The 17,210-nt window shown below is 43.6% G+C and overlaps 2 protein-coding genes and 1 long non-coding RNA gene across 3 annotated transcripts in view; 1 reads left to right on the top strand and 2 right to left on the bottom strand.

The window, feature by feature from the left end:
* Positions 1 to 2,359, bottom strand: part of LOC129822724 (DNA topoisomerase 2-binding protein 1-A-like) — a 42,383-nt gene extending 40,024 nt beyond the window's left edge. Inside the window, exons 1-2 of the mRNA XM_055881062.1 lie at positions 1,881 to 2,359; positions 1,469 to 1,559 (exon numbers count right to left, since the gene is read on the bottom strand). Coding sequence (XP_055737037.1) covers positions 1,469 to 1,552 — 84 coding nt within the window. The 5' untranslated portion in view covers positions 1,553 to 1,559; positions 1,881 to 2,359. The remainder of the gene's footprint in view (positions 1 to 1,468; positions 1,560 to 1,880) is intronic.
* Positions 519 to 17,207, top strand: LOC129822725 (uncharacterized). The gene is made up of 3 exons (XR_008754520.1): positions 519 to 726; positions 3,716 to 3,873; positions 15,151 to 17,207. It is a non-coding gene; the product is annotated as an uncharacterized LOC129822725 (long non-coding RNA).
* Positions 2,593 to 17,210, bottom strand: part of LOC129822723 (dnaJ homolog subfamily C member 13-like) — a 62,672-nt gene continuing 48,054 nt past the window's right edge. Inside the window, 15 exon segments of the mRNA XM_055881060.1 lie at positions 2,593 to 3,781; positions 4,592 to 4,691; positions 4,865 to 5,008; positions 5,286 to 5,426; positions 5,742 to 5,921; positions 6,135 to 6,308; positions 6,506 to 6,548; positions 6,637 to 6,806; positions 6,964 to 7,076; positions 8,946 to 9,020; positions 9,110 to 9,209; positions 9,304 to 9,395; positions 9,493 to 9,670; positions 16,864 to 16,890; positions 16,893 to 16,916. Coding sequence (XP_055737035.1) covers positions 3,684 to 3,781; positions 4,592 to 4,691; positions 4,865 to 5,008; positions 5,286 to 5,426; positions 5,742 to 5,921; positions 6,135 to 6,308; positions 6,506 to 6,548; positions 6,637 to 6,806; positions 6,964 to 7,076; positions 8,946 to 9,020; positions 9,110 to 9,209; positions 9,304 to 9,395; positions 9,493 to 9,670; positions 16,864 to 16,890; positions 16,893 to 16,916 — 1,659 coding nt within the window. The 3' untranslated portion in view covers positions 2,593 to 3,683.

Genomic DNA, 17,210 nt, shown 5'->3' with positions numbered 1-17,210 from the left:
GTAATATGGTCCATGACATGTAGTGTTCTCCTTATATTGTCCTGTGTCTGCCTATTTTGAATGAAACCAGTTTGATCTCCGTCAATCAATTCTGGGATTATGTTCTCTGGGATTCTGGGATTATGTACTCCATCCTTTTGGCTAGTATTGATGCATATAGTTTATAATCTGTGTTAAGAATTGCGATAGGTCTATATGAACTGCATTCTTTCTTATCTTTACCCTCTTTTGGGATTACAGATATGATGGCCTCTCTCCATGACGGTGGGAGACCCCCCTCCCTCAGAGTCCAGTTAAAACAGGCCTTAAGTAGAGGTGCTAATTGTTCTCTGAAGGTCTTGAACCATTCTGAAGGGAAGCCATCAGTGCCTGGAGACTTTTTGTTGAGATATTGCTTTATTCATTTCTTCAGTGGATATTTCTAAAGTTAGTCTATCATTTTGCTCTGTCCCAATTGAGGGGAGATCAAGTGAGTTCAAAAAGTGCTCTATTGTCTGTGCATCTGCCTACTCTGGTTGCTTGTACAGATTTGTGTAATATGATTCAAATGCATTCTGTATTTCATCTAATTTGCATGTGATCTTTTTTGTTTTGGGGTCTTTTATTTTGAAAATGGTATTCTGTGCTTGTTGTTTCCTGAGTCTCCATGCTAGTAATTTGGTTGCCTTTGAGCCTGCTTCATAATATCGTTGTTTCAGGAACCTAAGCTTTTTCTCTACAAATCTGGTCAATTTCCTGTTTTACCTTTTGAATCTCTCGTAATATAAGAGGGTCTTTGTATTGATTATGAGAACATTCGAAGTTTCTTAGGGTTTCCTGTAATTTCAGCAGTTTCTGTGCTTTAATATTTTTCTTGAGAGATGATGTGGCTATGATCTTTCCTCTAATAACCACCTTAGCTGCATCCCACAATATAGCAGGATACACTTCCCCATTATCATTATTCTCCAGATAGATGTTCAATTCTGTCTTTATTGATTTCTTGAATGCTGGATCCTTCAGCATGCTTGTATTAAGTCTCCATATAGTATTTTTCATATAGTATTTTTCATATAGTATTATGATCTGATAAATCGCTCTGCCCGATCCTACAATCCTTAAGCCTGTGTCTATCTGCGCTGTACATAAAAAAGTAGTCTAACCTGGAGTATTCAGTGTGGCGGGACTGACTAAAAAGTATATTCCTTATCGGTCTTGTGGGTGTCACGCCATACATCGAGCAGTCCTAGATCCTGCAGTATCATATTGCCTTATCCTAAGGCTCATTTTCCTATTTTGATTTGTGCTGTCCAATTTTGAGTTTAGAATTGTGTTAAAATCCCCTCCACAGATAAGAGTGCCAGTGGTTTCTGTGGCAATTCAAGAAGCATGATCACTCACTGTAACGCTACTGTCAAATGTTAGTGGTTAGCTTAGTCATGGACACTACAGTAAGTGTCACTAGCCCTATAATAAACATGAAACTCACCTCATAGGCCTTGACAGCAAGGTCCGTCTTTCGTCCATTGACGTCTACAAACTTAACGAAGTTTTCTCCATCTCCTTTTGACATGATAAACCTGCAATGTGACAGAAGTGTAACTGCTAGCTATATGGATATAGGAACAGTCATATGGCTAGCAGGCTTTTTAATGCATGACATATAGCTAACGTTAGCTAACTACAGAGAATATAACAAGATGTTGACATATTAACGTTAGCTAGCTTATTTTGCTGTCAGTGACTATGGCGTTAGCTACAACATATTTAGCTACAGTAGTTAGCTAGCGAACTGATAAATCACGATAGCATTGACAGTCACTTTCTGCTCTGAAAACGTGCAGATTTGCGCTCAAAACGTCTGGGAAGGAGGAACAGTTCAGCTTAACCACTGTGCTTACCTTGTAATAAGACCTCCAACATTAGCTTAATCCTTTAGCCAGCAAATAAATAGTTTAGCTAGCTAGCGCGCGTTAGTTATCTAGAACAGGAGTAAAAGTCCTCGAGCTCGCGACCCAAATTAAGTGTGCCAGACTTCAATTACGAACTTGTCATTCACAGAGGTTGATGAACATCAAAATAAGATGTCTAAAACCTGAACAAACACTCATTGTTATCGTAATTAACAGGTAATTTGTCTCGATCACAGTGTACAACATCTCCGAAAAAGCAACAGTTCGGTCATCTTGAAGTTAGAAAGTCGCTAGCTGGTGCTTCGTCGTTATTCGCGCGAGGAAATCGTAATAAGATGTAGAAGGAAGTGAGATTTTGGGGGTCCTAAGAAAAGTGAATATGAATGCGCGTCCCCTGCTTGCAGGAATGGAAATACATTCAAAACCAACACGACTTTCCACTTATTTAAAATGTGTCTACAGTGTAGAAAATAGTTAAAGAAAAACCCTTGAATGAGTAGGTGTGTCCAAAACTTTTGAATGGTACTGTATGTGTACTTGAGCCCAAGATTCTGGACCTTTATGGCTCAAGGGTTTGCTTGCTCTGTCAATGTATGTACTGTTGCTATGCCCCACTCTGGTATAAAGTTGGACATTTCACTTATTGTACTGTACTTTATATTGTCATTCACTCTTCAGTTTAATTGGCAAGAGACACACATTCTGATGAAAAGAACAACATTGTGGGTTCCCTTTTATTCTTAAAATCTTATGTACAAGTGCAACTGTTTTATTTATGTACATTCAATATAGAAAGCTTATATACGTCGTAATACATCGAACATTTCCCAATTGCACTAGTCTTTCACAGATGTATAATCAGAGTCAGTTTCTTTCCAAATGTCTTAGCAGAAGCTCATTTCAGTTGGTAAAGGCCATTATTTACCTATAAATATTAGAGTGCTTTTTGCATTCTGGGGAAGGAAAATGACGTAGAAAAAGATTCTCAGCAGCCGCAGAAAGGACAACCTTCAAATAGATAGTGAGCAGAGCAAAGTATGGATTAAGATAATCATGGTGAGGGTAAGACAAACAGACAACGAACACATACATATGGCCACTTCAAAAGGGGCAGTCTTAATTCACCATAGTTCTGTGAGTTCCTTCTTACAATTATTTTTTCAACCTTTCCCATACGACACAAACATTATAAATTTAGGAAATGTTTTCGATGCATGACTGGATGCCTCCTGTAAACAGGTGAGTGGAGATTAAAGTGAATATTTTTTCAGTCAGTGACCACATGTCCAGGCCAGATAGAGTACCCTCCTTCAGGACTGGGGGGTGTGAGGATGTGTGAGACCAGGCAGGGTAGTGAGACCAGGCATGATGGAGGAAAGGAAGAGAATGGAGTGCGAGACAGGTCCAAATTTACATAGATCTTCAGTCTGTTTGTCTTTTACTCCACAAAAATTAAGAGTAAAAAATAAATTCATACAAAAGTAAACTATTTGTTGTCTCATTAGAAGACACAAAGGAGCACAAAAACAAAAATCGAAGGTTGACGACAAGTTTTATAATTTGCTTTAAGACAGTTTTACGAAGACTGAGTGCTGTTTGGAGGGGGCGGGGGAAGGAGAGTGACATTTTGAAGGTGTGGCGACGACAGACATTTTGGGGACAGTCTGTGATGGCCCCTCTCCTTCCTCCCTCTTTCGTGGAGCTGAGCAGTCTCTGAGCTGCAGCCTTGGAGCCGCAGATCAGTCTGGAGGGCTGAGCACTTCTCTCTCAGTCCGCCTGTCAGTCAGTCTTTCAGCCTGAGTCTCCAATGTCATTGTCCACAGGGGGCGGAATGCTGGGCAGCACTGTGGAGCCGGTTCCTGCTGTAAGGTAGCCCGCGTCTCCTGGACCTGAAGGAGACAGCCAAACAGAAAGAGACAGGGGATGAGAGACTGAGGAATGCTCAAGGCTGACCACTGGAATTGAATGCACAAGATGAGTGGTAAGGACTGAGGTCAACACTAGATTATCTGTTGAAAGTGTTACATTGTGTGGTTGTTATGTTACAGGGCTGGCGGTGTGAGAGGTGGTAGTGGAGATGGCATGGAGGTATATGAGTATATGAACTATTGCTACTTAGAGCGTCAGCAAGCATATTGCCACTTGATTTATCAAGGGCTTCTCCATCACTGGTTCAAAGGATTCCCTCATTGACTTGTGCTACAGTGATCCAGCCATTGTGTTTTTCCAATCCATGTACAAAGATGAAGATGAGATGAGATGGGGAAAGTGGAAATGGAAAAACTGAGCAGTGGCACAAGATGGAGGGCCACAGGAAAAGGAGTGGAGGTGGAAGTGGGAGGGTGTGGGAGCAAGGACAAAGTCTACCTGCAGTCAGAGCAAAGAGAGGAGTGCTGGGAGGGCCATGCATAAGAAACTACAGCCCGGTCCGCAGGGGGCTGCTGGCTGCCATGAGAGAGGGAGTGGACACACCTGAGGAGGAAGGAAACGTGGAGGAAGAGAAAGGGAAAGAACAGGAGGAAGAGAGGAGAACAGAGAGGAAAAGTAGGGAGGAGGGTAAAAGGCTGAGAGGCACTAAGCAAGGAGTCAGCAGCCACAAAGTGGAAGCATAGTAGAATGAAAGGATTCAGATTGGGCTTGTACAATGCCCCCTCTTTGTAGTGCTTAATATACTCTGTGTCTGTGGATTACATCCCCACCTGTGATGTACCCTGCAGTCTGGGACTCGGAGATGAACAGGTCATGCTTCTGGTCTTTGAAGGCACTCCACACAGTGGACCGATTCAGGATTTCATTCACCTGCAACACAGGACCTCTCAGACTGATAGAAGTGTACAGTACCATGCAGTGAGGATAGGATAAGATCAACTTTAATGTCCCGAGGGGAAATGGTCTTAGACACACAGTAAGTACTGCAATATATTGTTGAGATACGGATTGATATATTGATTGACATAGTCGTGGTGCCTAACCTGTTCTCCATAGTGCAGACTGCGTGTCATGGACTTGAGAGCCTTGACGATCTGAGCCTTGGTGGCCGAGGGGTTGTCTAAGGTCTCCAGTCCAATTCCTTCCAGTAGCCGCAGGAGGTACGGCACCAACTCCACTCGGAGGGCCTGTGTGTGCATGTAGGAACCCATAAAAACACTCAAATTACATGGAATAACAAGAAGTTAAAAAGGGGCGAACGCTAGCACAACCTGTGTTTTTCACTAAGGAATTAACAGAGGAAAAAATTTGAGAAAATGTAACTGTGTTAATCTCAATTGGTACCCCAATCCCTATATAGTGCACTACTTCTGATCAGAGAACTATGGGCCCTGGCCAAAAGTAGTGCACTGCATAGAGAATAGTGTCATTTGGGACTCAACAAATGATAGAGAGATGAGCTACCTGAGACACGAGGTCTGTCTGCTCTCTCTGGAACATGCGGTTGAGCGCCTCACAGGCCAGTCCTGCCATGTCCGCCCTCATCTTCATCCCACTCATCAGAGGACCGATGGTCTCCAGAGACGCCATAGAGCGCACACATTGCTGCGCGCGCACATACACGTGTACACAGACACACAAAAACACAGCATTAGCCTTGCTATACACTTCTAAGTGTGACAAAAATAAATATAAAACAGATTTAGTGTACATGGGAAGATTGTTGACCTCATTACAATCAAACCAAGACTATTGTAGACTCTATATGTAGTTAAAGTTGGCTTGGTCGTAGTTATACAGCTACATTAATACATCAGCCAATCATAGCTTGCTAAACTAGCTTATGGTCGATCTGGTCACCCTGTCTGTCATATAGAATATCATCTCATGTTGTGGAAAGCCACCATAGACTGATCTCACCTCATTATCTGAGAGCACGTGGATGAGGCGGATAGCGCTCTTGGGCACGGCGTTGTTCTTGTGGGTCAGTGCTGCCAGGATGCGGTGCAGGTGTCCCAGGGGAGGGACCTGATCACACAGCTGTGTCTGGGTGCTGAACAAACACACCGCCGCTGTGGTAACTGTTTCCAGGGCCTCACCCTGTTGGAAATGAGCAGCGATGGTTAGAAATTGAGATGTTTGCGTACAAGCATAGAAGTGAATATTCTGTACAGGGTCTTTTATGAGATGACAATAGATATTTTCCTGCTCAGTTACAGGAAATACGTGCGTGTGTGAGAAATGTGCTTTAATTCACTCAGTGAGATAATTTCATGGTGCCAAGGATATGAACGTGTGTGTGTGTGTCCTCACATTGGGATTGTTAGTCTCAAACAGCTCAGTAATGGTCTCCAGGAGGGACACTAGAAACTCCCGGGGTTTCCGAAGCACCCAGCCCGGCTGAGCGATGAAGATACGCAGGAAGACTCCGCCCACCGCCAGCTCACCCTGCCCGGCCCCGTACGCCACCGTGAACTCCTCTGGCAGCTGCAAACACAGTTAACATTGTATTATTAACACACCATGTAATTAATGTGATTACTGTTGTTTACACTGATTCCTTTGGGCATTTATCAGGCCACCTTATTCACTGTTTACTACACAGCGAAAAGTATTAGTAGGAAATAAGATATCCATCACATTTACATGAATATGGCTCAATTTATTGATTTGAATAAACTTACTCTCCAGCTAACATCAGGATTATCCTTTTGCTGCTTAAAGTGTCTGCAGAGTAAAAGGGAGAAAAACATGAGACAAAAGATACAAATCACATGGTCAATAAGAGAGAAGCCCAGAAAGAAAGTTTGCGTACTCGAGCATCATCTCCCGGACGGTGGTGGAGACGGTCTCCCGAGAGCCGTCGTTCCAGATGAGCTCGGGGTTCTCATGTGTCCCCTCGAAGATGTGCACCGCCGCCTCCGCGTTGTCCCGCATAGCGTCCATGAACACGCCGGGCAGGAAACGCATCAGAGTCAGACGCACCTGAGGGGGAGAGAGGGATAAGGACGAGGGAGAAAGAAAATAGGGCCCTAGCCAAATATATGGTGAATAAGGTGCCATTTGGGACGCAGAGCTAAAGTATACTCTACAGAGTGATCACTCTCTTCCTATGGCAAGCCACACAAGGATACTGACTGACCTTTGGCCCAACCAGCTTGTCTGAGGTCATCTTGGAGAAGAGCTCGGCCGTCTGGGAGCGCACCTGGGGGTGGGTGGAGTTACAGAAGAGGTCCAGTAGGTAGATCAACGCACCTGGAGGAAGAGGGAGGGAGGGTAGAGTTTGACATTTAAAAAAATCTGTCCTACTTGTCCAAAGGACAAGTGGCTAAAAATGTGAATATTTTTCCTGGGATGATAAAAATAAATGTGTCTATTGTTCAAAACGAACTCTGGGACAGTTCTGGGATGACAAATCCAAAATTCATACAACCACATAAAAAAATGTAAAAAAAAAATGTAAAAAAGCAATGAGGCTGATGAAACAGATCAGACCGGTTAGCTTAAAATGTTGATCAAGTTTTATTTCTTCATATTATAAGCACAACAATGTGCACATGGCTGTAGGCTACTCGCAAATGTTCCAAAATGCAATCGGAGGGAAAACACCATTCTCAAAAGCGCACCGCACGCATAAGCAGTTTCATCTGACAGATGAAAATATCTGTTAGAAATTAAGAAAGCGGGGCGATCTAAACATGAATCAACTAGCATTGGTTAGGCCTACTAATATGACTAGGATTTATGCATTTGGCTGCTGGACAATAAAATAACGAGAACATGAGAAAAATGCTGGTTTTAAGGGCATATTAAGTGTTTATAAATAATTCCCTCCACATTTCTATGGTTCTATTTTGGCTAGGCTAAGACATGCTTCATAATATGACATAACATTTCCAGGTTTTAAACAATCCGTTCATGGTTAAATCGTTTCAAAACGCTGACTGCCTCTTGCTCAGATTCAAGGTGGGTTATGCACTGTACGGTGCGCGACACCGTACATAACCGGTCTGTTGTGACCATTTTATCTGAACGAACCTCGCCTCGAATATGTCGACAGAATCAAGCCTTTAAGATTAAAGTTGAACTATCCTTCATTATATTTGTAAAACATGACTAGCGTTTAGCCTATATTTATGTAATTAAAGGTCTCAAAGTTTGGCTACATTTTCAGGCGCTTCCCTCCTGTCATTCTGACAACTTAAAATCTATATTCTACTTGGCCGACAATTTTTTAAAACTTGTCTTTGACAAGAGGAAAAGCGTTAATGTCAATCCCTCGAGAGTTACCCATGATAACAGATGATACAAGTAACTGCAAAATAGCAGAAACATTTGAGTAAATGAGGGATATAAAGTATAAAGCAGGGGCTTCAACACAGGTGGGGTTCCTGAGTTAATTAAGCAATTAACATCCAGTCATGTATAAAAATGCCCATTTGCCCATTATTTTGGCTACGATGGCTGACATTGAAAGAGGGGTCTCAAAGGAGCATAGGTTTAAAGTGTGTGTGCGTCTCTGTCACCAGATCTTAACCCAATTGAACACTTATGGAAGATTCTGGGGCAGAGCCGGAGACAGCGTTTTCCACCACCATCATGGAAGAATAGTGTTGCATTCCTCCAATAGATTTCCAGAGACTTGTGCTGCTTTTAGACTAACACCAGTGTTACACTAGTATATACACCCTTATTTTATAGTAGGGAAATTGTGTTTAAAAAAAACTAGGGCTGGCAGTGATGACTTTTAAAGTGCAGAATCAACAACCTCTGCATAACCAAAACAGCTGCTTTGTGAGAAGGTGTTACAGTTCGCCATTGTTATGTAAATGAGAGCTGAAAAGTACCAGTGGCCTGGCTTTGGCACCGAGTAAGAGCCCAGTGAGAGACGGGTGCCAGCCAGCATAGATGTAAACAGAAAAGTTTGAGCCTTTTGGGTAAAAAAAAAAAAAACTGGGGTAAATCCTGTATGAAAATGTGCCATTGTCGAATACAAGGCACATTGAAGCTGTTCTGGTGGCTCGTGGTGGACCAGCGCCCTACTAAGACACTTTATGCTGGTGTTTCCTATATTTTGGCAGTTACTATAATACTATATTCAAGAGCAATCTGCATAATACTGACCCTTAGCCATAGCTTCTTTGACTATCTTGGTGTTGGAGGTCAAGGCGTACAAGGTTTCCAGTACAAGCTGCCGGCCTGAAAGGAATACATAAAATCAGACAGGTTTTGAATAGTGTATATCGTAGAAAGGAGTAGTAGATGAAGTAGGTGTTCTGTGGTCTTACTGGAAGGCAAGGAGTGCAGCAGCACCAGTAGGTTGGACAGCACCAGGGACTCAGCGATGTTGGCCACACATTCCTGGTTGGAGGTGACTGTGTTCACAACCTTGGGGAGAAAAACAAAGAGTGAATGTGTGTGCGTGTGTGAGAGAGAGAGAGAGAGAGCGCGCGCATTTGAGTTGGAGAGAGCGTCACTGTACCTCCAAAGCTATTTGCTGTACCTTCCCAGCCCCGTGAACCCGTAACAAGGAGAAGAGCAGCTTGAAATTGCCGATGCACTCGGTCTCCGAACCTGGGGTCAACACAGGTCACAGAGCACACGGTCAGGTAATGAAAAAAGCAAAGCATTTTTTTGAAAGAATAAGCGGTGGTTGTATATTATACAGTACCTGGGTTGTTCTTAATGACGTTGCGCAAGGCCTCCAGGGCCATCTCAGCCCAGTGGAGCCTCTCTGCGTGCTGCTGGGACTCCACCTTGTTGCTCTGGGACATGGCCAGCAGGGTGGTGAGGTACTGGGCCTGGGAGCCCACATAGTCCAGCAGGCTAGCTGCAAATACCTTGGGGTACTGGACCATAATCAACAGGGAGACATTGTTATAGACTAATAACAAGGCCTATAACATCTGATCTTTAAACTAAATATTTGGATGGTTATAACCATAGAAATACATCAAATTACTAGTATTCTATTTAATTACATGTTTGTAGCTAAATACATACAATACCAGTCAAAAGTTGACAGACCTACTCATTCCAGAGTTTCTTTATTTTTACTATTTTCTACATTGTAGAATAATAGTGAAGACATCAGAACTATGAAATAACACATACTGTATTTAATCATGTAGTAACCAAAAAAGTATGAAACAAATTATATATTTGAGATTCTTCAAAGTAGCCACCCTTTGCCTTGATGACATCTTTGCACACTCTTGGCATTCTCTCATCCAGCTTCATGAGTTATTCACCAGGAATGCATTTCAATTAACAGGTGTGCCTCGCTAAAAGTTAACTTGTGGAATTTATTTCCTTCTTAATGCGTTTGAGCCAATCAGTTGTGTTGTGACAAGGTTGGGGTGGTATACAGAAGATATCCCTATTTGGTAAAATACCAAGTCCATATTATGACAAGAACAGCTCAAATAAGCAAAGAGAAACGACAGTCCGTCATTACTTTAAGACATGAAGGTCAGTCAATACGGAAAATGTCAAGAACTTTTAGGGTGTCGTCACTTCCTCTTGAATTTGCAGACGTGTTGCTGTGCGTTTTGTTGCAAACCTTACTTTACTAGCTGACAACTTTACGTTTTTTTTTTTACTTTTTAATTACCGTTTATATTTTTAGTTTTTCCATCACAACTTTTTTCCATCATTCAACTTTTTCACTCCGGACGCTTTATCTGGACATGGTTCGTCAGCACTTTCAACAGCCGAAGCTAAGTAGTAACATTAACATGATGTCTTCTAATTGCAGTCGCTGTACTCATAATATACAGGAGAACGATCGCCTTATGGCGAGGATAGCTGTGCTGCAAGCCCATCTTCAGACGCAATCGTTAGGCAAGGGTAATTTCAGTGTAGGAAAGGATGAAACAGCGTCTGTGCCACCAGTAAGTACAGATAGTAACGTTAGTATAAATCCCCCCGCACAGTCCCCGCAGCCGGACAACTTTCTCATGGCTTCTGGAGGGAAATGCTCTAGGAATGCTCAACTGGTGTCGCTCATTCAGCCGACAGAAACTTTCAACCGGTTTTCCCCATTAAGTACCGAGTCAGAGTCTGAGGCCGAGTCTTCTCTCGTCTCTACTCCTCCCGTTACGGGGTCTGAGACGCCGAAGGCTCCCACCATTAGCTCTGACAAATTGAAAACCCTAGTCATTGGCGACTCCATTACCCGCAGTATTAGACTTAAAACGAATCACCCAGCGATCATACACTGTTTACCAGGGGGCAGGGCTACCGACGTTAAGGCTAATCTGAAGATGGTGCTGGCTAAAGCTAAAACTGGCGAGTGTAGAGAGTATAGAGATATTGTTATCCACGTCGGCACCAACGATGTTAGGATGAAACAGTCAGAGGTCACCAAGCGCAACATAGCTTCAGCGTGTAAATCAGCTAGAAAGATGTGTCGGCATCGAGTAATTGTCTCTGGTCCCCTCCCAGTTAGGGGGAGTGACGAGCTCTACAGCAGAGTCTCACAACTCAATCGCTGGTTGAAAACTGTTTTCTGCCCCTCCCAAAAGATAGAGTTTGTAGAAAATTGGCCCTCTTTCTGGGACTCACCCACAAACAGGACCAAGCCTGACCTGCTGAGGAGTGACGGACTCCATCCTAGCTGGAGGGGTGCTTTCATCTTATCTACCAACATAAACAGGGCTCTAACTCCTCTAGCTTCACAATGAAATAGGTTGCAGGCCAGGCAGCAGGCTGTTAGCCAACCTGCCAGCTTAGTGGAGTCTGCCACTAGCATAGTCAGTGTAGTCAGCTCAGCCATCCCCATTGAGACTGTCTGTGCCTCGACCTAGGTTGGGCAAAACTAAACATGGCGGTGTTCGCCTTAGCAATCTCATTAGGATAAAGACCTCCTCCATTCCTGCCATTATTGAAAGAGATCGTGATACCTCACATCTCAAAATAGGGTTACTTAATGTTAGATCCCTCACTTCAAAGGCAGTTATAGTCAATGAACTAATCACTGATCATAATCTTGATGTGATTGGCCTGACAAACATGGCTTAAGCCTGATGAATTTACTGTGTTAAATGAGGCCTCACCTCCTGGTTACACTAGTGACCATATCCCCCGTGCATCCCGCAAAGGCGGAGGTGTTGCTAACATTTACGATAGCAAATTTCAATTGACAAAAATAAATAAATGACGTTTTCGTCTTTTGAGCTTCTAGTCATGAAATCTATGCAGCCTACTCAATCACTTTTTATAGCTACTGTTTACAGGCCTCCTGGGCCATATACAGCGTTCCTCTCTGAGTTCCCTGAATTCCTATCGGACCTTGTAGTCATAGCAGATCATATTCTAATTTTTGGTGATTTTAATATTCATATGGAGAAGTCCACAGACCCACTCCAAAAGGCTTTCGGAGCCATCATCGACTCAGTGGGTTTTGTCCAACATGTCTCTGGACCTACTCACTGCCACAGTCATACTCTGGACCTAGTTTTGTCCCATGGAATAAATGTTGTAGATCTTAATGTTTTTCCTCATAATCCTGGACTATCGGACCACCATTTTATTACGTTTGCAATCGCAACAAATAATCTGCTCAGACCCCAACCAAGGAGCATCAAAAGTCGTGCTATAAATTCTCAGACAACAAGGACGTAAGGAAAAGGACGTCAAAGGACGTCAATTTAACCTTACGCAATACCCTAGATGCAGTCGCACCCCTAAAAACGAAAAACATTTGTCATAAGAAACTAGCTCCCTGGTATACAGAAAATACCCGCGCTCTGAAGCAAGCTTCCAGAAAATTGGAACGGAAATGGCGCAACACCAAACTGGAAGTCTTCCGACTAGCTTGGAAAGACAGTACCATGCAGTATCAAAGAGCCCTCACTGCTGCTCGATCATCCTACTTTTCCAACTTAATTGAGGAAAATAAGAACAATCCAAAATTTATTTTTGATACTGTTACAAAGCTAACTAAAAAGCACCATTCCCCAAGAGAGGATGGCTTTCACTTCAGCAGTAATAAATTCATGAACTTCTTTGAGGAAAAGATCATGATCATTAGAAAGCAAATTACGGACTCCTCTTTAAATCTGCGTATTCCTCCAGGGCTTAGCTGTCCTGGATCTGCACAGCTCTGCCAGGGCCTGGGATCGGGAGAGACACTTAGGTGTTTTAGTACTATATCTCTTGACACAATGATGAAAATAATCATGGCCTCTAAACCTTCCAGCTGCATACTGGATCCTATTCCAACTAAACTACTGAAAGAGCTGCATCATGTGCTTGGCCCTCCTATGTTGAACATAATAAACGGCTCTCTATCCACCGGATGTGTACCAAATTCACTAAAAGTGGCAGTAATAAAGCCTCTCTTGAAAAAGCCAAACCTTGACCCGTAAAATATAAAAAAACTAAAAATCGGCCTAAATCGAATCTTCCATTCCTCTCAAAAAATTTTGAAAAAGCTGTTGCGCAGCAACTCACTGCCTTCCTGAAGACAAACAATGAATACGAAATGCTTCAGTCTGGTTTTAGACCCCATCATAGCACTGAGACTGCACTTGTGAAGGTGGTAAATTACCTTTTAATGGCGTCAGACCGAGGCTCTGCATCTGTCCTCGTGCTACTAGACCTTAGTGCTGCCTTTGACACCATCGATCAACACATTCTTTTGGAGAGACTGGAAACCCAAATTGGCCTACACGGACAAGTTCTGGCCTGGTTTAGATCTTATCTGTCGGAAAGATATCAGTTTGTCTCTGTGAATGGTTTGTCCTCTGACAAATCAACTGTACATTTCGGTGTTCCTCAAGGTTCCGTTTTAGGACCACTATTGTTTTCACTATATATTTTACCTCTTGGGGATGTTATTCGAAAACATAATGTTAACTTTCACTGCTATGCGGATGACACACAGCTGTACATTTCAATGAAACATGGTGAAGCCCCAAAATTGCCCTTGCTAGAAGCCTGTGTTTCAGACATGAGGAAGTGGATGGCTGAAAACGTTCTACTTTTAAACTCGGACAAAACAGAGATGCTTGTTCTAGGTCCCAAGAAACAAAGAGATCTTCTGTTAAATCTGACAATTAATCTTGATGGTTGTAAAGTCGTCTCAAATAAAACTGTGAAGGACTTTGGCGTTACTCTTGACCCTGATCTCTCTTTTGACGAACATATTAAGACTGTTTCAAGGACAGGTTTTTTCCATCTACGTAACATTGCAAAAATCAGAAATTTTCTGTCCAAAAATGCAGAAAAATTTATCCATGCATTTGTTACTTCTAGATTAGACTACTGCAATGCTCTACTTTCCGGCTACCCGGATAAAGCACTAAATCAACTTCAGTTAGTGCTAAATACGGCTGCTAGAATCCTGACTAGAACCAAGAAATTTGATCATATTACTCCAGTGCTAGCTTCCCTACACTGGCTTCCTGTTAAGGCAAGGGCTGATTTCACGGTTTTACTGTTAACCTATAAAGCGTTACATGGGCTTGCTCCTACCTATCTTTCCAAGTTGGTCCTGCCGTACATACCTACACGTACGCTACGGTCACAAGACGCAGGCCTCCTAATTGTCCCTAGAATTTCTAAGCAAACAGCTGGAGGCAGGGCTTTCTCCTATAGATCTCCATTTTTATGGAACGGTCTGCCTACCCATGTGAGAGACGCAGACTCGGTCTCAACCTTCAAGTCTTTACTGAAGACTTATCTCTTCAGTAGGTCATATGATTGAGTGTAGTCTGGCCCAGGAGTGTGAAGGTGAACGGAAAGGCTCTGGAGCAACGAACCGCCCTGGCTGTCTTTGCCTGGCCGGTTCCCCTTTCTCCACTGGGATTCTCTGCCTCTAACCCTATTACAGGGGCTGAGTCACTGGCTTACTGGTGTTCTTTCATGCCGTCCCTAGGAGGGGTGCGTCACTTGAGTGGGTTGAGTCACTGACGTGATCTTCCTGTCTGGGTTGGCGCGCCCCCCCCCCCCCCCCCCCCCCCCCCCCCTCCCTTGGTTTTTGCTGTGGTGGAGATCTTTGTGGGCTATACTCGGCCTTGTCTCAGGATTGTAAGTTGGTGGTTGAAGATATCCCTCTAGTGGTGCGGGGGCTGTGCTTTGGCAAAGTGGGTGGGGTTATATCCTTCCTGTTTGGCCCTGTCCGGGGGTATCATCGGATGGGGCCACAGTGTCTCCTGACCCCTCCTGTCTCAGCCTCCAGTATTTATGCTGCAGTAGTTTGTGACGGGGGGCTAGGGGCAGTTGGTTATATCTGGAGTACTTCTCCTGTCTTATCCAGTGGCCTGTGTGAATTTAAGTATGCTCTCTCTAAATCTCTCCTTCTCTCTCTCTCTCTCTCTCGGAGGACCTGAGCCCTAGGACCATACGTCAGGACTACCGGGCATGATGACTCCTTGCTGTCCCCAGTCCACCTGGCCTTGCTGCTATTCCAGTTTCAACTGTTCAGCCTGCGGTTATCGAACCCCTACCTGTCCCAGACCTGCTGTTTTCAACTCTTAATGATCGGCTATGAAAAGCCAACTGACATTTATTCCTGATTATTATTTGACCATGCTTGTCACTTATGAACATTTAACATCTTGGCCATGTTCTGTTATAATCTCCACCCGGCACAGCCAGAAGAGGACTGGCCACCCCTCATAGCCTGGTTCCTCTCTAGGTTTCTTCCTAGGTTTTGGCATTTCTAGGGAGTTTTTCCTAGCCACCGTGCTTCTACACCTGCATTGCTTGCTGTTTGGGGTTTTAGGCTGGGTTTCTGTACAGCACTTCGAGATATTAGCTGATGTACAAAGGGTTATATAAAATAAACTTGATTTGATTTAAGTTTCTTCAAGTGCAGTTGCAAAAACTATCAATTGTTATGATGAAACTGGCTCTCATGAGGACTGCCACAGGAAAGGAAGACCCAAAATTACTTCTGCTGCAGAGGATAAGTTTATTACAGTTACCAGCCTCAGAAATTGCAGCCCATATAAATGCTTCTGAGTTCAAGTAACAGACACATCTACATCGATTGTTCAGAGGAGACTGTGTGAATCGGGCCTTCATGGTCGAATTGCTGCAAAGAAACCACTAAAGGACACCAAAAAGAAGAAGAGACTTGTTTGGGCCAAGAAACACAAGCAATGGACATTAGACAGGTGGAAATCTGTTCTTTGGTCTGTTGAGTCCAAATTTGAGATTTTTGGTTGCAACCGCCGTGTCTTTGTGACACAGAGTAGGTGAACGGATGATCTCCGCATGAGCAATTCCCACAGTGAAGCATGGAGGTGGCGGCGTGATGTGGGGGTGCTTTTCTGATTACACTACACTGTCTGTGATTGATTTGGGCACACTTAACCAGCATGGCTACCACAGCATTCTGCAGCGATACGCCATCCTATCTGGTTTGCATTTAGTGGTACTATCGTTTGTTTTTCAACAGGACAATGACGCAACACACCTCCCAAGATCAAGAAGGAGACCAAGAAGGACCAATAAGGAGAGTGATGGAGCTCTGATGGAGTGCTGCATCAGATGACTTGGCCTTCACAATCACCCAAGCTCAACCCAACTGAGATGGTTTGGGATACGTTGGACTGCAGAGTGAAGGAAAAGCAGCCAACAAGTGATCAGCATATGTGGGTACTCCTTCAAGACTGTTGTAAAAGCATTCCAGGTGAAGCTGGTTGAGAGAATGCCAAGAGTGTGCAAAGCTGTCAAATGGTGGCTACTGTGGAAGGGCCACCAGAGGGCAGGCTGCTCCCACAGACAGTAGCCCAGCCCGGCATGTGAGTCAAGGTGATCAGAGGCAATTAAGCACAGCTGACGGTACTAATGAGCTATTCTCTTTCCCCTACAAGAGCGAGGAGGGAACTGGCAGAGTGGGGAGAAGAAAAAAAAGAGTGCTTGCTTCTACAAAGGAGAGGACGTACCTTTCGGAAGGGAGAAGGGGACACACCACCTCTAGGGAATGGTCACCACGGATCCGGACAACCACCCGAAGGGGACTCTCCACGGACGGATCGTGAAGGCAGTGACACACCCGTGATTTATGTTATAGTTTAACGATACTCACCTTGTGTTCCTTGTTCTTGTGAAGAAGATTTGTGTTTTCCTTGGGATATCATCCTTGATTGTGTTGGAGGGTTTGAGAAGGAAAAATACCTCAATTGAGAACTTTGTTCAATTAAGAAAACTTGCTCCTGACTCGTTCATTCCACCTTTCCGCTTTCGAGCAACCTCCAAGTACTTGGTCCACTCACACTACTTTGAAGAATCTCAAATATAAAATACATTTTGATTCGTTTAACACTTTGGTTACTACCTGATTCCATATATGTTATTTCATAGTTCTGATGTCTTCTTCATCAGTATTCGACAATGTAGAAAATAAAAAGTAAAAATAAAGAAAAACCATTGAAT

This window comes from Salvelinus fontinalis, chromosome 25, assembly GCF_029448725.1.
Source record: "Salvelinus fontinalis isolate EN_2023a chromosome 25, ASM2944872v1, whole genome shotgun sequence".
Lineage (NCBI taxonomy): Eukaryota > Metazoa > Chordata > Actinopteri > Salmoniformes > Salmonidae > Salvelinus > Salvelinus fontinalis.
Note: the sequence above shows the minus strand (reverse complement) of the source record. Positions and strands in the feature narration are given on the sequence as shown.